The sequence below is a fragment of the Acomys russatus genome, chromosome 1 (genome assembly GCF_903995435.1).
Source record: "Acomys russatus chromosome 1, mAcoRus1.1, whole genome shotgun sequence".
In the NCBI taxonomy this organism is placed as follows: Eukaryota; Metazoa; Chordata; class Mammalia; order Rodentia; family Muridae; genus Acomys; species Acomys russatus.
Window position 1 is genome coordinate 22,582,389 of NC_067137.1, and position 17,582 is coordinate 22,599,970.

The 17,582-nt window shown below is 43.6% G+C and overlaps 1 protein-coding gene across 1 annotated transcript in view; it reads right to left on the reverse strand.

The window, feature by feature from the left end:
• Babam2 (BRISC and BRCA1 A complex member 2) overlaps window positions 1-17,582 on the reverse strand; it is a 391,205-nt gene that overhangs the window by 69,529 nt on the left and 304,094 nt on the right. Inside the window, exons 8-10 of the mRNA XM_051170891.1 lie at window positions 10,086-10,185; window positions 6,822-6,892; window positions 3,475-3,557 (exon numbers count right to left, since the gene is read on the reverse strand). Coding sequence (XP_051026848.1) covers window positions 3,475-3,557; window positions 6,822-6,892; window positions 10,086-10,185 — 254 coding nt within the window. The remainder of the gene's footprint in view (window positions 1-3,474; window positions 3,558-6,821; window positions 6,893-10,085; window positions 10,186-17,582) is intronic.

Here is a 17,582-nt window from a genome sequence, read left to right on the forward strand (position 1 = left end):
GAAAGACTGCTGGCTTGTGGGTACCATTTACCTCTAGACCCTCTACTCAGATAGTGGCCAGGAAACCTCCCTAGGCATTCCTGGGAGGAGCAAGCAAGCATCTCCTGCTGTTACTGTGACTCCAGATATACTGATCAAGGATGAAAGAGGAAGGTGTGAGCGACTGGGAAGGCTGCACAGTCATACTCAGAAATACAAGAGTGTCAGGGTGCTGGAGCATTGCCTGGGAAGCCCAGACCGTGGACAGTACCTCTTCTTAAGGCATTCTTGTGTCTGTACCCTGAAACAGAGGTCAGCAGCATCTGGCTCAGGAGAGGAGTGCCTTTCCGCTGGCATCCCCAAGGCTCAGAGAACACTAGCAGCTGCCCTGCTGACACTGGCTTGCTGAGCTGGGAGAATGCAAGGATGCAGAAGGAGGCAGAGATGCCAGTTAACGCCCTGCTAGGTCTTCAACCTCCTTGGAGTTGTGGAGCCACCCACAGGAGACTGGCTCTACTCTGAGGCACTTTCTTCCTCCTCTTTCACATGTTGAGATCCCAGAATAATTCACTGCAGTGTTCTTTGTCAAGTCCCTGCCACCCCATATTCACCTCCCATCTTTATAACAGGAAAAAAAAAAAAGGAACAAATGGTCCCCTGGGTGTTGTAACCAAGCAAGCAGATGCTTCCAAAGGAAGGTAAGTGTCAGATGCGCAGCCGTATGACTGAGGAAAACACATTATCTAACCAAACTCCACTGTGCGGCAGCAGGTCCTATGTCTTAGATAAGAACGAGGCAAAAGGATGGAAAAGATGCGCTTAAGAGCAGGCTGCAAGTTAGGGATAGAGCAGGAAATAGCATCAAAGGCCCTTAATTTATAGACCTGCCCTTATCTGCCTGAAGAGCCAACAGTGTGTGGGCATGACACTAAGGGACAGGGGAGTGAACAGCCTGGGGAGGAAAGGGATGACAGTTCCGGAAAACATTTTGGGAAAAGGCAAAGGAAACCCCAGGTTTTAAGGCAGCTGTGCTAAGGAGTGCCTGAGGAGTCTGTTTCTGAATAAGGCAGTTCACAGCTATGTGAAAATATGACAGGGATATATTTGATATACAACTTGGAAAAGCTAAGCAGGCGGAAAAGGAGTCATAAGAAATACCAGCTACACAATGTCAGGGAGAGGGTATTCTGCAGGAAGTTCAAAAGCAGCAGCAATTACTCTGAACCCTGAAGGTACTGACAAAGCATTAGCAGGAGCCACAATGTAAGTCATCTTTTATCCTGAGCACGTCGAGGGTGATGACTTCCTCACTCACTAATAGGGCTTGGATGCGGGTGTCCCTCTAGGATTCTTTTGCTGGGCGGTGGGCTCCCCGTGTGGTGCTATTACGTTGTAGAACCTTTGCCTCAGGCCTACTGGGAAGCGGTTAGAGTGCTGGGTACCACGTTGGGAGGGATTAGTGCCATCTTATGGGAGTGAATCCTTATGAAGTGAAGTCACAGGACACATCGGACCTGTGCAGCAGGTTTCTTTCCTATTTTGCTGCCACACTGTAACCCAGTCAAAGGGCTGGGAACAAATCCTAAAGCTGTACTTCTAAAACTATGAGCAGTACAGAACACTCTTTATGGAGTACCTCGTCTTGGGCATGTTGCTATAGCAACGGAAGGTGGATTAATACATGCCATCTTTGAGTTGCATGCTGGAAAAAACAACATTGAGACTAAAGAATGTTAAGGATGAGGTTTTTTTCCCTTTATGCCTGATGTGGCCTGACATCAAACACCGTGACTAGGAAACAGAAGTAAGTTTCCATGCTGTCGGGCCACTTCAAGATGAAACAGCTTCCTGTGGCATTCATTCAGCCTACCACTGTGTTGTCCATGGCCACTCTGGCAGGGGCACCACCACCACCACCACTGGAGGCAAGGCGTAGACTCCTGTGGACAGTTAGGCTAGGACAATCACATCAGGCCCAAGAGATCAACTGAAGCTGCAAATGGGATCTGGGCATCAGGTAAGAGAAGGAGTAATTCTGAGGCTTCCTTTCCCAGTGTACTTTTCATTGTGGGCTAAATGCCATATGGTAATGCTTCCAGGAAGCCTGACATCAGCCTCTCCGTCCACCATGCATGTTTGAAAACACCAAAATAGAAGGAAGGAGGCCTGACCCGGTGATTTGAACAAGGTGTAGTTGGAGTCACTCCCAAGCTGGAGCGCTCCCTTTCCAAATCTGTTTATGTGTACACATAATTAATATAAAAGCGCCTTTTCCAGATTTAATGCTTGAACAAAATGGCCTTAATGTAGAATGAGCTGCCAAGCAGGGGCACAATGTGAAGCCCCACACAAACTGGGAATGGCTAGGTGACACTGAGAAGGAAAAAGGCCCACCCTCAAATACACAGCCAGCTCACCACTCTCTGTGAGGTGTGCCAGCATCAGTTTCCACATGGAGGCTTTCTTCCCATTTTATGGACATTTAGGGGCTGCCTTTCTTACTGTCTGCTAGTATGAAATCAGGTTTAAAAGAAGGAGGAGGAGGAGGAGAAGGAGGAGATGAAGATGACTACAGAAAGCTAAGCCTGCTGGGGAAGACCCCAAAGTCAATATCTGTACATTGTTTTACATCAAGGCAATTCAGGGCCAAAGCAGCCTCCCTTGTATGGTTAATGTGATTTAAGGACGTCCTGCCTCTGAATGAAGCCAGCTCAAACCCCTGCTTCTGTCCTACCTCAAACTGGAAAAGCTGGAATCCCTTGGTCGCTGACTTTAGCAGAAATATTATTGCCAAAGAATGAAGGGATTAACTGACTTGTAGCTTGAATCTGATGCCACTGGTTCTTCTACAGCAAAGAAAAACAATTGAAACCATCTACAAGAGAAAGCTGGACCAGTGATTCCTGACCCACTATGACTGCTTACGTAACAGACATTTACATAGGACTACAATGTGGAAAAGCACCCGGAAGGGCTTTTGGGGATGCACACAGCACTGCCTCCTTAAGTTCTGAGCTGTTTATTACTGGACAAAGTCAAAGATTTTTCACTTCCTAGTGACCAGAAGATCAAAGCAAGTCTGTATCCACAACTCTGGAAGTTTAGAGACCTGACACTGGTTACATATTTTGCATCAGAAGTCTATGTAGGGTAGGGCCACTGTATCTTGTCAATAGTGACATTTGTACTCAATACTTTTCTGCTGTGAGGGGCTGTCCTGGGACAGATGGACTTTTAGGATTTCTAGTTGATCACTGAGCCCCTTATCCACTTGTGACAGTAAGAAGTGTCTTCAGACATTATCAGCCATCTTCTGTGGGCAACATTACCCTAGTGCCCAAGAAATAGTGGTTTGGAGAAAATGTCTTGTTATGACCTGAATATAAACATACACATGCTAAAATAAAAAGGACCATGCCACAACACCAAAAGTTCTCACACTGATTATTACAGTAGACACTCCTAAGCACACGCCCATAGCAAATGTATACTCACTGTGTACAAGAAAACAAAAATCCTTCCACATCAGCAGCAGAGTGAGTTTTGTGAAGCCTTCTGCATCATATTCCACGACACCCCTAAATAAGAAAAAGCATACACACAAACCCTCATAAAAATAAGGTTCAAAAACAGGAAAAGTGAGGTAAGACTCTTTAAAAGACAGCTGAACCATAGGGAACTTAAGACAAATAAGCACCAGAGGTTTAGGGACTGGAATGGCAGCACTGGGGTTCATGTCACAGCCTTGCCGTTTGCTCAGGACTTCATTCAAATCTCATAACCTTTAGAGACTTAGCTTCCTCATCTAGCAGGAAATTATGATATTGGTAAACTTTTTAATAGAATTGTGAGAAAAAAAAACCCAACTCACAAAATAGAAACATTAGCCATTGGTGATGAGGAAAAAGACAAACTAAGAAACCACTCAGGTGGGTGTGATTTCACATACATTTTATCCCAGCACTGGGGAGGCAGAGGCAGGGGAACCTCTGTATCTCTGTGAGTTCAAGACCAGCTTAGTATGCAATGCTATTTCCAGGCAGGGCTACAAAGTTAGATCCTGTCTCAAAATAAAAGAAAATTTAAGATGAAACAAGGTCTTGCATGATATTACAATACCAAATGTCACCTGTCTACTGGGACAGTAAGTTTAATTATCGCTTTAGCCAGGGAGTAAACGAAGATGACACTGACAATATAATTGAGATTGTACAGAAATTCTTCTATTGGTACCCTTGCCTCTGAATTCCCAACAAAACATAAACATCAGTAGGCAAGCTCTGATGAGGTGCCCAGGGACAACAGCTCCTGACTCGCTGAGGGGGCTGGCAGAACCTGGTAGGTTCACCTCATCAATTTCTGACAAGAACAGAGTCTCTAAAGGATGCTGTCACCAAAGTGTGACAGTACTAACAATGCACTGGCAAATGGAAAATACTCATCCACACAGGGGAGTCCTTGAAGTCTTAGAGATGACTCCTCCTGACTGGTCAGCGGTACTGATGGTTCCTAGTTGAATACTGGCACATTCCAGGAAGCTTACAGGAACTGAGATACCAAGGACCAGGTGATCTGCTCCAGGATGGTGTTTATCACTCAGATCTGACTTAAGCCAACAATTCCGCCTTATGTATGTATAATTAACCTAATACTGTAACAGTGAGGTCTGAACTCTTTTCTCTGCTTCCTCATAGGCAAAAACAAAATATAATGCCTTTTGTGCTTAAGCTTATAATATGGTAATCACTGGAAATTTACTAACTACACACAAATGATGTTATATTATTATAACATATGCATAATAAAATATGCAAAGTGTTTATTAAAAGAGAATGATATTTAAAGACAAATGTGATGTGTGCAACCCTCAGGGTGTGAACATTCCATTCTGAAGGACATTGTGCTAGTTTCTTTGTTTTCAATCATATATGTCAAAGATAATCTACTCAAACTTTGGGTCACTAATATTTATTACCGCTATTGTATAAAAGTGCTCTCCCAAAATGTTCATCAATAAAGCTGAAAGTAATTTTAACTATGAAAGACATGTAAAGACAGCCATGTTGCTTGGGTATTGGCTTTTTTTCTTTACGATAATGAAAAGTGTCATAATGGTTAATGAGAGAATTGTTTGGCAGTTTTTCAGGAGTCAGAAATTTTGCTTCTAACTGTGCTGTGGCAAGCTTGACTCCTGGTTTCAACTGCTCTTCTTTACTTGGTTTTATCATCATTTACCTATTTGAAATACAAATTTTGTGTTTCTGTTTATGTATTTTTATTATTTTGCAGTCCATTCTGGAATAAGGTGCGAACTGTAATCAGAGCACTGGGCAGTGTTCCACCTTAAAGGCTATGAGGAAAACACACTAGTGCCCGACTGTACTAAGCCCAGTGGAAGCTTATAAGACCCTGACAGCATTTGGAGAAACAGGGCTGCAAAGAGCATGGCCTATGGCATGCAGGGGGCAGGGCGAATGCGCAGGCGCAGGGGGAAGGAGGAGAGGGGGCAGGGCGAATACACAGGTGCAGGGGGAAGAGTATTCTGTGCTTTCCCTGCAGCTGCACACTTCCAACCTCACTCTCCTGTTGTTGTTGTTGTTGTTGTTTTCAAGACAGGGTTTCTCTGTGTAGCCTTGGCTGTCCTGGAGTCCAATTGTAGACCAAGCCGGCTCTAACTCACAGCAATTCACCCGCTGCTGCCCTGAGTGCTGGAATCAAAGGCACGCACCACCACGCCCGGCTACTTCCCATCTTGTGGCATCTTCTAACCTTTCCCCTGAAGTATAACTCATCACGTTGTGGTGTAATGCTAGGTTTCCTTCCTGATCTATGAGGTGCTGTTGTTGGAAGAGTCCTGTCAGGGGACCTGGATCCTGGGGAAATGTGATTCCTGCCTTGCCATCCCCTCTTCTAGATGTGTGACTTCACTGGATCACTAAAATTCCAAGGATGGGCTACTTAAAATAAAGTGTGTTTCTAAGTGTCTGCCTGAACCATTCTCGAGGCCTGTCATCGGTTGAATGGACAACCAAGACGTGGTGCACACAGACAACGGTATTTCATTTATCCATTAAGGAGAATGAAATCCTGGCACTTGTAGGAAAATGGATAGAACTGGAAATCATCATGTTAAGCGAAATTAAGCAGACTCAGAAAAGAAAAATATCACATGCTTTCTTGAATACATGAACTCTATATTTAAATATGTGCGTGTAGGTCATGAAAGTAGGAAGAGGAGCCCAAGAAGGGAGGAAAGTATGAGGAAGAATCGAGTAATGTAATGCATGGGCCAGAAAAGCAAAAGGGAGGCTATTTGGGAAGAAGAAGGGGGGACAGCAAGAGAGCGGCAGGGGTGTGGGGAGGGGTGTGGGGACGGTACTTAGAGGAGGAAACAGAACAAAGTAGAATGGCGTGTGTGTGCAAAATGCCGTAATGGAACCCATTACTTATGTGCTAAGTTAAAAGTTAATTTTTAAAAAGCATAGCAAAAAAGAAAGAAAGAAAGAAAGGAAGAAAGGAAGAAAGGAAGGCCTCCTTGGTTCACTTCCTTCTAGACATCTAGAAGACATGGAGGCCAAAGTGTAGTATAAGCTGCCCCAAGCTGCACAAGAAGCAGCTTTAACCCATGGTGGCTGCAGAGAACCCTCCCGGCATGGCTGTTAGGGAGAGGCATACTGCTGCTCAGAGAATAGACCTGGATTCTATTATTCACTAAAGGGTGTTAAAAACTAAGTCATCCTGGCAGCTCCAGGGTAAGCACCAAGCCCGAATGCCAGAGAGAAGGTGTCCCACGTGAGAGGTAAGCGCACGGTTGGTGTGTCTGTAAACAGGGTAGAACTTACGTGCCAAAGTGACTGAGAAAAGCCGCGATGTACTCTCTCCTTTTGTGATAGCCTTGAATCACGTACTGTACCTGGAACGGGAATCCGAAGCCGAGGATCAGTACAGAAAGACTGAAGATGCTCTATTATGAAAAACTGGAAAGACTCGGAGAAGCAGTGCAACAGGAAAATGAGCACCCATATTCCCACCGCATATTCAACAACTGTATTGTGCCTCACTGCTTCATCCAGTCATCTACCTACTTAGCTATCAACCTATCAATCAGTCTTGCTGAAACACTTCAAAGGTAATTAGAGACATCCTGATGGTTCACTCCAAATACTGCATTTAATATGCAACTCCAAAAGAATTAGATATTCTCCTTAGAAAGCCACAAATACAGTTGTCACACTCAACAGGTTTAGTGAGCATTCCGCTGTCATCTGCTACCCTGTCCACGTTCAGCTCTTCTTCATCGCCCCAAAACGTTGTTTCCAAAACAGTGTGTAATTCAGGATCGCATATGTTATTTTTTTATATTTTAAAAATCTTTTAAATGTTGTGTGTGTGTGTGTGTGTGTCTGTCCATACAAGCATGCATAAGTGGCACTGACTTCTCAAAGAGACTGAGTTACCTGTCTTACTATCTCAGTTATTTGTTTCTGTGTTTTCCTATACATTGGAAGTCAGAGCCAACAGTATGATGAGATTAGGTTAACGGGTTTTGACAAGAAACCTTCCTAGGTGATACTGGACTTCATTATTTGGATAAACAACTTATTTTAAAGGGATATTCTCCCTTGCCATAGTGATCTATGACATAGTATACACACATACCCACCCCACTTCTCAGGATGAGCAAACTACAAATGTATATCTTTTTTTTTAAGTTTATTTTTATGTGCATTTGGCATTTTGCCTGCATGTATACCTATGTGAGGGAGTCGGATCCACTGAAACTGGAGTTATAGACAGTTGTGAGCTACCACGTGGGTGCTAAGAACTGAACCTGGCTCCACTGGAAGAGCAGCCAGTGCTCTTAGCTGCCGAGCCGTCTCTGCAGCCCATACAAGTGTGTATCTTGAAGCACGTGAAGACCTGGTTCCTACCAATAATTCACTCAATGGTTTCAGTATCAGTTGAGATATTCTTGTCTGAATTATTTCATCTGGGATTGAAAAATGTTGATCTAAAAATGTTCTATTCTTCCTTTTGCATTTATCAGCAGTCTTTATAAAGAAATTTCATTAAGTGGGGGCTTTTTGGTTATCTTGAACTCCTATTGAAAGGGTAAGATAAAATTAAAATGGTAAGATAATGCCTTTCAAAAATCTTAATATCAGAATGAGAAGTATTATAATGAGTGATTTATTTTGCATTTTTGTATATCCTTGTTAGCACAAAATGACAGTTTCTACAAAAAACGTCAAATCATTATGCTAGGTAGCTGCAGGTTAGTTATTTATACAATAGCTTCTACCATAAAAACATATTCTTTATAACGGCCTCATTGTAGCTGAAAGAAATAATGAGAGAGACCCCCCCAAACTGTTTAGATTTGCTGCACCCACATTGCGTTCCCATGGCTAAGGAGCTCAAGATAGAGTACATGGCATAACCCTGACACAAGTGGCCCTGATAGCCAGGCTCTACCTTCAAAAGCAAGACAATTCTATTTATATAATAGTGGTTTATGTCAATTTACAAAAGCAGTGCTTACTTTGCAGGCTTAATGCAGGATCAGATGTTATTTTCAGAAAAGAAAAACAGATGATAAGTTTGCTTAAGTGGCTTTGTTTAAAAAAGGGATGAAAACAGTTCTGTGTACTTGATTTTAAAAACAGAAAAGCATTTTAACAGAAACCCACAACATAACTGGCTATAAAGATAGATTCCGATGTAATTATGGAAATTCATTTGAAGAGACGCTCCTAAAAGCAGCCCATGCTGTCTTCGTTTAGAACAAACAGAAGAACACCAATTTTAAAGACAAGTAAAATTAATGAAAGCGAACCAGTTAAGAAAAACAGACTGATTCTTATATTTCTGAGAAAACGACACTTTTTTTTTTTTTTTTGAGGAAAATGTATGACTAGAAATTAATCTCAATTGGAGAGCTTTAAAAAGGCCTTTCTTCTCAGCTCTGGAAGACACAATTTACATTTTTCTCTAGAATTCTGGGACACAGATTTGAAGGCAGTGCAAAGCCCTAGAATGTAAATAAGAATCCTGCCCTCCACTCTGGCTTGAAGGGGAGCAGTGAACTGAGGGAGTGGGGGGTGGGGGGCTTGTCTCAGCAGAAGCCACCACTCCAAGAAGCTAAGTGCCTTGGAATCTGGGCCAGTCCCACATGCTGTAGTCTTGCCAGATTTCAGTTTCTCTGACATTTAAAAAATAATACTGAAGCCTCTGAAAAATTATTGTTCTTTAAAAATATGTCCTATATAGAGATGAGCTATCTTCTGAATGAGAGAGATAAACAAAAGATCTGTTTTTCCAGCCAATATGAACGAGTCAACAGGAGCAAAGAAAATAGTACTTTGGCAATTAAACCAACTGAGTCACAGTCCACGTGGGAGGGGAAAGAGCCAGAGTCACTAGTGTGTTCATACCTCTACTTTTCAGCTAAATATACTGGCAAGACATGAACAGGTGCATGCTCAGACTTTTGGGAAATAGCTGACTACCACCAAACTCAACATTTGCCCATTGTATACAGCTAAGGGAAAGCTTCAGATAAGCCAACATAGAAGGCAGAGGACCAGCTGACCCAGAAGTCTTGCCCCTAGAGGAACAAAACATCTAGTCAACTGCTCCCAGGCATGACAAGAATGAGGGACACATAGTTAATGGGTGAGATAAAAAAGCAGAAAGAAATGAAGGCTGCTTAAAGAGTTATCGCCATCAGCTGGCTGTAGACACATGTATACACCAGATGACTGGGGAGAAGGGGTTCACAAATGGAAAGCCGGAAGGATGCCCACAATGCACCAAACATGTAGGGGAAAAGGGAAATTTTAAGAGTTGACCTAAATCGCCACATATGATGGGATGTGATGAATACAAGACAAGCAATAAAAAGGCTGGGTCCTCAGAAAGGAGAAGGAAGAGGAAGACAAAGAAGGAGAAACAGCTGAACTGTCCTTTAGAGCAGGCAAGGGAGAGGCTGAAAGTACAGGGATGGCCTGAGGTGGCTGGAGCAGGAGCCATGATTTGACAGCTGCAGCAGAGTCCTGGAGGCAGGGACCCTCAACAGGCAGAGGGGGCAGGGGACTTGCTTTTACCTTGTTGGTGAGCAGGTGGCACACTTGAGGCACATAATCAATGAGACATCCTCCTCCTGGGAAAGCAGGGATATGAAGAGCTGAGGAGCCTCCGAGTGCACTGAAAGGATAAGAGCACAAGGGACGTGTCTTAGGACGGAGGAGGCAATGGAGGGCACGGCACCCCAGGCAGACGTGGCATCGCACCAGTGGGGAAGTGAGAATGGGAACATGGGGATCACTCCATGATCGAGTGTCTGTATTTTAATTCAGTTTGTTGAATTAATGGTTACACATCATAAGAACAACTGAAGACCACATTGTACAGAAGTGTAAGCCTGCCACTCCTAACTGGCCCAGGGAATGTCTGGGCAGTGGTAGGTAAATATTATTCAAGCACATTTCACACTCCTCATTGTGCCAATTACGTGCTGGACAAAGTAAGTTATTCATCAAACGCCTGGCCCGGGCTACAGGGAACTGAAGAGCCACGTCTAGAGTTTATCAGCTTCAGTCTGAGAAAGGGATAAGAACAAACAAGAGGATGTAATCGCTATTCATTGATCTAATAATTGATATACAGTGTTGATTCTGAAACAGTTGCCAGAACTTACACGCAGGTGAAACTTTTTCCATGGAGATTAAGTGCACATCAATGAAAAGAAATGGTTCAGAATCTTACAGCACGTATTTTTCATTTATCACCCTCGCCCTTTCCTTTTGTGTCCCCTTTTTGTTTTTGTTCATTTTATTTTAATGTATATATTTCTATACTGTCCTTAAGCTCCCCCTGTAATATGCTGGGAAATAAAATAAAATACCCAGGCCCTTAGTGCTGTGGTTGTTTACGGCACAAGTCTCCCAGCTCCGATGCTGAGTGAAGGAGTGGATGTCACAGTAACTACCTGGAAACTCCTTTCCAAAGAGTGTAGGGCAGGGTGACTCAGTCTAGGGCTGTGACACAGGGAACGCTCTGAACCCCAGACACATATTCTATTGACTGCAGATTTTTAAAATGAGTTTTCCTGGTAAAGATTAATTTTATGCTTGCTATGGGAATGAAAAATCCCAACAAAACAGGAGCCGGGTAATAGGAGGGGTTGGAGATGGAGCAGAAACACTCAGTCCTAAGTTGTTGAGTTCGACGGGAACCTGACAATGAAGACAGAAGCCTGAGGCTTGGTATGCAACTTACAGATCATCCGTGCTCTCAACTGCCCAGGACCAGGCAGCCCCGGGCCTTCTACTCGTTGCATGGGTAATGGAGTAGGTTCAATAGAAATGCAGAAGGCCAGGAAGAGCCCTGCAACCCCCTGTGAACTGGGGCCAGCTTTCTGTCCTAGCTTCTAAAACACAAGGCATATTCTTTATCAGACTAATGATTCCACTAGGTTAGAAAACCGATCAAGAAGAAAGTTCTGTCAGAAAAAAAATTGAGTCCAATATTTGTGCCTCATAATTACTGTTAAATATACATATAATGTAGAAAAATAGAGAAAACACCAAGACCCAGGAGACTTATAGCTTACTTAGAGACAATCCTTGGCATTACAAATCCCCACATGTAGCCTAGTTTAGACAGCTTCCTGGAATCGATTAACTGCAATGGGTTTTTGGTATATACAAAACATTATAGGATAGATCTTTTGTCATTTGTTAAATTGTATAAGAGAAAAATAGTCTGCAGGCAATCTTCTGAATCAATTTCTCTCTCATCTGCCTGTCTGTCTATCTGTCTGTCTGTCTGTCTGTCTGTCTGTCTGTCTGTCTATCTATCTATCTATCTATCTATCTATAGTCCATCCATTTATCTATCTATCTATCTATCTATCTCTCATCTGTCTACTATCTATCATCTATCTACTACCTACCTACCTACCTACATACCTATCTATCTCTCATACTCTTGTTATCTCTCTCTGCTTGAAATGGCCACAAATAAAAATTGTCTCTGGTGAAAAGAAACAGAGGTGTGAAGAGCTGTGGAGTGTTGTTGCCAGGCCCATTTTTCTGATTATCCAGAACTGGTACTTGTTGCTAGCTATTCCTTCACATTGTCTAATTTAGCCCTCCCTACAACTTAGTGAATCGAGAATTATTGTACCTTTGTAGGCGAAGAAAGCATGGTTTGGAGGCCATAGGAAATTGCCTGAGGTTTGCATTAGTCAGTGGTCAAACCAGGATTAGAAGGCAGGTCTATCTGCTGGTCACTACAGTCCCTGATATTTCTGCTGACATACCGTGCTTCCTGAGAGGAGGTGAATTTAATCTTAAAAGGCTACAGGGTTCCCTAAAGTCCTAGAGGTCAGGATGCTGCTGAGGAGAAAGCTCCTGAGGCACTCTGATGATCACTAAAGCAGATATGGAGATACATGGCTCACCTCCCCTTGCACGCATCTGCAAAGCAGGCAGGCCAGCATCCCGCTTCATGTTCGTACCTCAGCACTCACCCAGGACTCCTCAACAATTAGACTGGCCTGATTTGGGATGTGATGAACTAACACTCTTGGAATCTGCCTCTGAACCACTTAGCTTGCTGTGCTTAGCTAGCTGATGTCTGTCAGGTGTCATGACAAAGAGCTTTAGCTGGGCTCGCTGTAAACAGGGGCTTGTTTCACCACTTGCTTAACTCCAGAGTTTCTTAGCATGTTAGGATACAAAACCTAAGATCCAGTGTCACACAGCGATAAACGCTGCTGATTCATATGTGCGTTTACCTTGTGGGTAAATATTTAACAGGCTGGTTAAAGCCTGAATGCTGCCCTGATCCTGTGAATAAACAAAGACTGATGCCATGAAATAAAGCACTATTACCCAGTCAAAGGGTGGAAGGTGGGAGTAGTGGCCTATGAGCTCCAATTATTTGATATTGATGAATTAATAATAATGATGATGACTGAATACACGGGAAGCTCACCCTGTGCAGAAGAGATTCCAGGGCTGCCTCAGATACTGCCAGGGGAGAAGGGAGGGCAGAGCCCCAAAGCAAAGCTGCTGCTGTGGCGCTGAGCTGGGCAGGTGTGAAGAGGGGGATCAGAGTCCCTTGCCGCACCCCCTTCTGGCCTCTACAGTGGCTCACTGAGAACCAGTGCAAAGGCGGGGAGGGGCAGTGGGTAGGGCAGGGACTCAGGGTAGATTTGGGAGAAAGGTGAAAAGGGCTGTTTTGTTGCAGAAGCATCTTCTGACTTATCTTGCATGGATTAGAATGAAACTTGAAGTTAGGTACTAATTCTTAGAGATGAAACTAAATTGGTAGGTGTAAGTTTGGAAGTCAGAGTTTGAACATCTTGTCTTCCAATGGAGTTAGTTTAAGAGAACGAAAGGTAACCAAAAAGGCAATTTCAGCTATCTCCTTGGCTCTAAAAGATATTCACAGCAACTGTTCCTGATGAAGATTAATTCCCTACCATGCAAATGAAACCGATAGAGTGTTTTGTGAACCTTAGTCAGATTGTCTCTACTACTGAAGACTTGACTCGGCTACAGTGTGACAACATAAGGGAATTATTTTGACATGACAAAACGCGGGGAGCCAGCCTGTCTGAAAGCCTGACTTAGGACAAAGGAGTCTGACACTGACCCCTGATGAAATAGCAACTCCTAAGTAAAATGAAGAAAACATTGTTTAGTCGGGTGGAAACCAGAATGGCAAGGGATGTACAGTCGGCGTTCTTGCCTGGTACAGTTCCTTCCACTCCAGGGTTTCATCACAATGATGGGTAACACTGCTCTCAAAACATGTCTCTCAAGGCATTAAGAGGATTAGATTAACAACCAGGGTTATGCTACTATGCATACAGCACCAAAAGAAAATACTAGAATGGCTGAGTACTCTACATCCAGGATACTTTCAGGGACACCTGAGTCCGCCCAGTGCTTGGATTGTGCCCTTGCTTGGGTTCCTGGGGACAGGGAGTTGTCTCCTGGTTGCCTCTTCCATGGTACAGTTCTGAGGAGTGTAGGAGCTTAGTGCATGGAAACAGGAATTTTCAGGACCGTGAGCAGGAGACAGAGACAGGAGATAGGCTGCCTCTAGCTCCAAGCTAAAAGAAAGACAAAGGGGCACTGCCAACAAATATCAACTGTCTGCTTAACTGTTTAAAGACACTATTTCCCAAACAAGTATATGAGGTAGAGGAATGCCAGGGACTGCAAGAATCTGGGTCACTCCATGGTATCAGAGTGTGTTTCCTGGAGGCATGCCAGGACAGTTATTACAACAAAACAAGTCACTGACGTTTAATGAGTACCTGCTTTGGCCAGGCATTCCATAATATCTAAACTCCGTAACAACCCTGCCAACCAGATTTAACTAGATCCATTCAGAGGTGAGAAAATTGAGGCTGAAAGGTTTGAGTATCTTATCCAAGAAGAGCAACTAAGATGTACAATCACAATGCTTGAGCCTGCCTTTCTGGTTCCAAAAACTATGTCCTGTTTCAATGGGAATTCTTTCATAGAAAGACTTGTTTACCTTTTGTATGGGTGTTTTGCCTGCATGATTGTCGGTATACCTGAAGAGGTACATGCCAGGTGCCTGAAGAGGGCTTAGAATCCCCTGGAAGTGGAGTTACAGATGGTGGGGAGCAGCCACGTGGGTGCTGGGAGATAGAGTCAGGTCCTTTGGAGGAGCAGCCAGTGCCGAGCCATCTCTGTGACCCCAATACTGAGTGCCTTAAAGATTACTCCCTAAACTGTGCACAGTGATGCATGAGGAGCTGTCTGAGTCTAAAGTTAGCTGAGGTTATGTAGTGAGACCTAGGCTAGCCTAGGCTACAGGAAAAGACTTGGTTTTGAAGAACACCCCCTCAAAAGTCTGTTCCTCACCTATATACTGAAACAGGGACCAAAAGTGTATAATACATCTATTCATAATTATCACGGTGTCATCTCACTCCCTCTTAGTTTGTGCACATTCTAGACCTGTTAATTCACTTATGGTTTCAGTTGTAAGCCATACAGAGAGTCTCTCGACCCTTAGTTAAGCAAAAATGGGATACAGTACAATATGAAAAGATCCCAGTGTGCACATGAGAAGAAAATGAAACAGATCAGAAGGAGTGCTTAAAATCACAACTAGGAGGCTCCCACTGGCATCAGTGCAAGGCTGTCTACACACACTTGTAATAACACACTCCACGGCATACATCAGGTCTTGGTTGCAATACTGGATTCCATTTCCTGTTTCTCATTTTTAGAGGAACAGATAAAAGTGGAAACATTCCGAGACAATGACAATGACGATGAGGCATTCAGAAAACGCTCCTCTTTGGAGCAAAATCGGAAAAAGCTGCAACTGTTGAGTTCAATTTCTTAGATGTTTATGGGATTATTAAAAATTATTAAATTATTGAATGTCAATTGGCTATTCTCTACTTAGGGACAGTATGCACGAAAAGAACTTCAACACCAGTAAAAGGGATTTAGTCTGCCTATGGGACAAAAGGCAGACAAACGCCACTTACTAACCACTATGTGTCATGATCTACATTAGGAGAGGGGCAATGGTTAATCTCAATAGCTGATATGACAGAATTTCAAATCGCTATGGAAACAAATCTCTGGTCTGTCTAGTTACAATAATTGAGGTGGGACGACCCATTTAAATGTAGTCAGTACCAATGCATGGGCTCGGGGCCTGGACTTAAAAGGATGGAAAGAGATCTAGGTACAAACATTCATGGTGTGGTTCTTGTAACCAACGGACACAATGGAACCAGCCACTTCCTCCTGCTCCTGCGTACCTTCCTTGCCACCATGCACTGTGTGCCTTACAACGGTAAGCCAAAGGAAACCCTTCCTTCCTTAAATAGCTTTTGTTCCAGGGACCAGGAAAGTAACTAACGCAAGAAACATTCTTCCATCTTACAGATGAGAGGGCTGGGAAGTAAATAAGCTAAATGTGTCCCTCTAAGGCACACAGGCAGTGGTGGCAGACACATCTAACTCCAGGTCTCTGACGTCAATCTGCACCACACCTAGGTCTTCCGTTACCCCTGTTGGCACTTCAAAATCCCTCAACACACAGCCCTGATCTCTGGTTCTACACGTGGCTTGAGTGTGTCAGGTGATGACAAAGTGCTTGAGGCTTTTTCCAGGAAACCTTACTAAACTAAGTACCCTACCTGAAGGAAAAAAAAAAAAAAAAGAGCCTTTCTCATTCTAGACAAAAGAAACTCTTGGGAGCCTAAGAGAACTGTGCAGGTCAGAGGCCCTGACCCTTTCCAGAGGGATGCAAAGGTACAGAATGTAAGGATATAAAGCATACAGAAGACGAGAATATTTTAATTGCAAACAGAGTTTGTCTAACAACATGAGTTCCGACTAAGCCTTTGCTCAGAACTGTGTTTTCTTAACTTTGTTAAACATTTCACAAAAGCCTTTAAGGGGCGGGCAGTAATCTTACCAGATGTCCACCATCAGGATTCTGTTAGTATGTTGGAAAAGCATTTTAAGGAAGGCCCCCAAACAATAATGGGCTTGGGAGATCCTGTCCTAGTAAGACTTGTAGAAACTACTTTCCAGATGCCTGGCTGTGAAAGACCCAACAGGGGTTGTCTGGGGGGAAAGCTTTCCCTCTTGCTGCAGTCCTATCCCTGGCCTATGACCTGTAGTTAATTTCATCACAATTTTTTAAAGTAAAACTACTTTCAAATACTTCTGGTCAGGGATGAGTGAATGTACCATCATTTTGTTATACATTTACAAATTTGAACTGCCCCAGAATGGCATAATGTATTTCTATTGTATAGGGCCAGGTTACTTTTCCTATGAATTACCTTTTTTTAAAGAAAATAATTCAATGGTTCCTCAAACTCAATTGATCTTTTCCCAGTTCTTGTGCGCGCGCGCACACACACACACACACACACACACACACACAGGTTTTACAGTCATCCGAAGGCATATGCAGAGAGTAAGAGGTAACCTTTGCCCCGGAGGAGAGGGTATCCTCTGGCTTCCTGTTCAGTGGTGTTTGTCACAGGCTCATACACGTGAATGCACATGCATTACCCACCCTGTGCTCAAAGGACTAGTATGGAGGTAGCTGGAGCCTGGCTTGCACACCCAAATTGAAACAAAACAAAACAAACAAAAAAAAAAAAAACCCACCAGAAAATGAGATTATCCCAGGAACTGTCACTCTTCACTGTACAATTTGTTTCCATGGTGCTCCTTGCTTGATTTCTTATATCAGCTTTATGAAGTAGGTAAGTGCTAAACAGCACCAAAAAGGAGAAACCTGAGTTTGGCAGTGGAGAGAACCTACTGGAAACTAAACAGGGTTTGCAGAGTTTTCCTGCACCAGTAGTTTCTGTGTTTGTTTAAGAATAATCTGGGGAGCTGTTAAAGATTCACAGACCCAGGCCCCACCCTAGGGAGGGCAATGCATTTATTAGGTCCAGCAGCTCTGACGGGGGCAGGGCACACCTGCTGCGGCTGGCGTCCTTCACTCTCACCAAGTACAGACACCGGACACAGGCAGGGGATGGGAGAGCGAACCTGCCTCCCACCCCA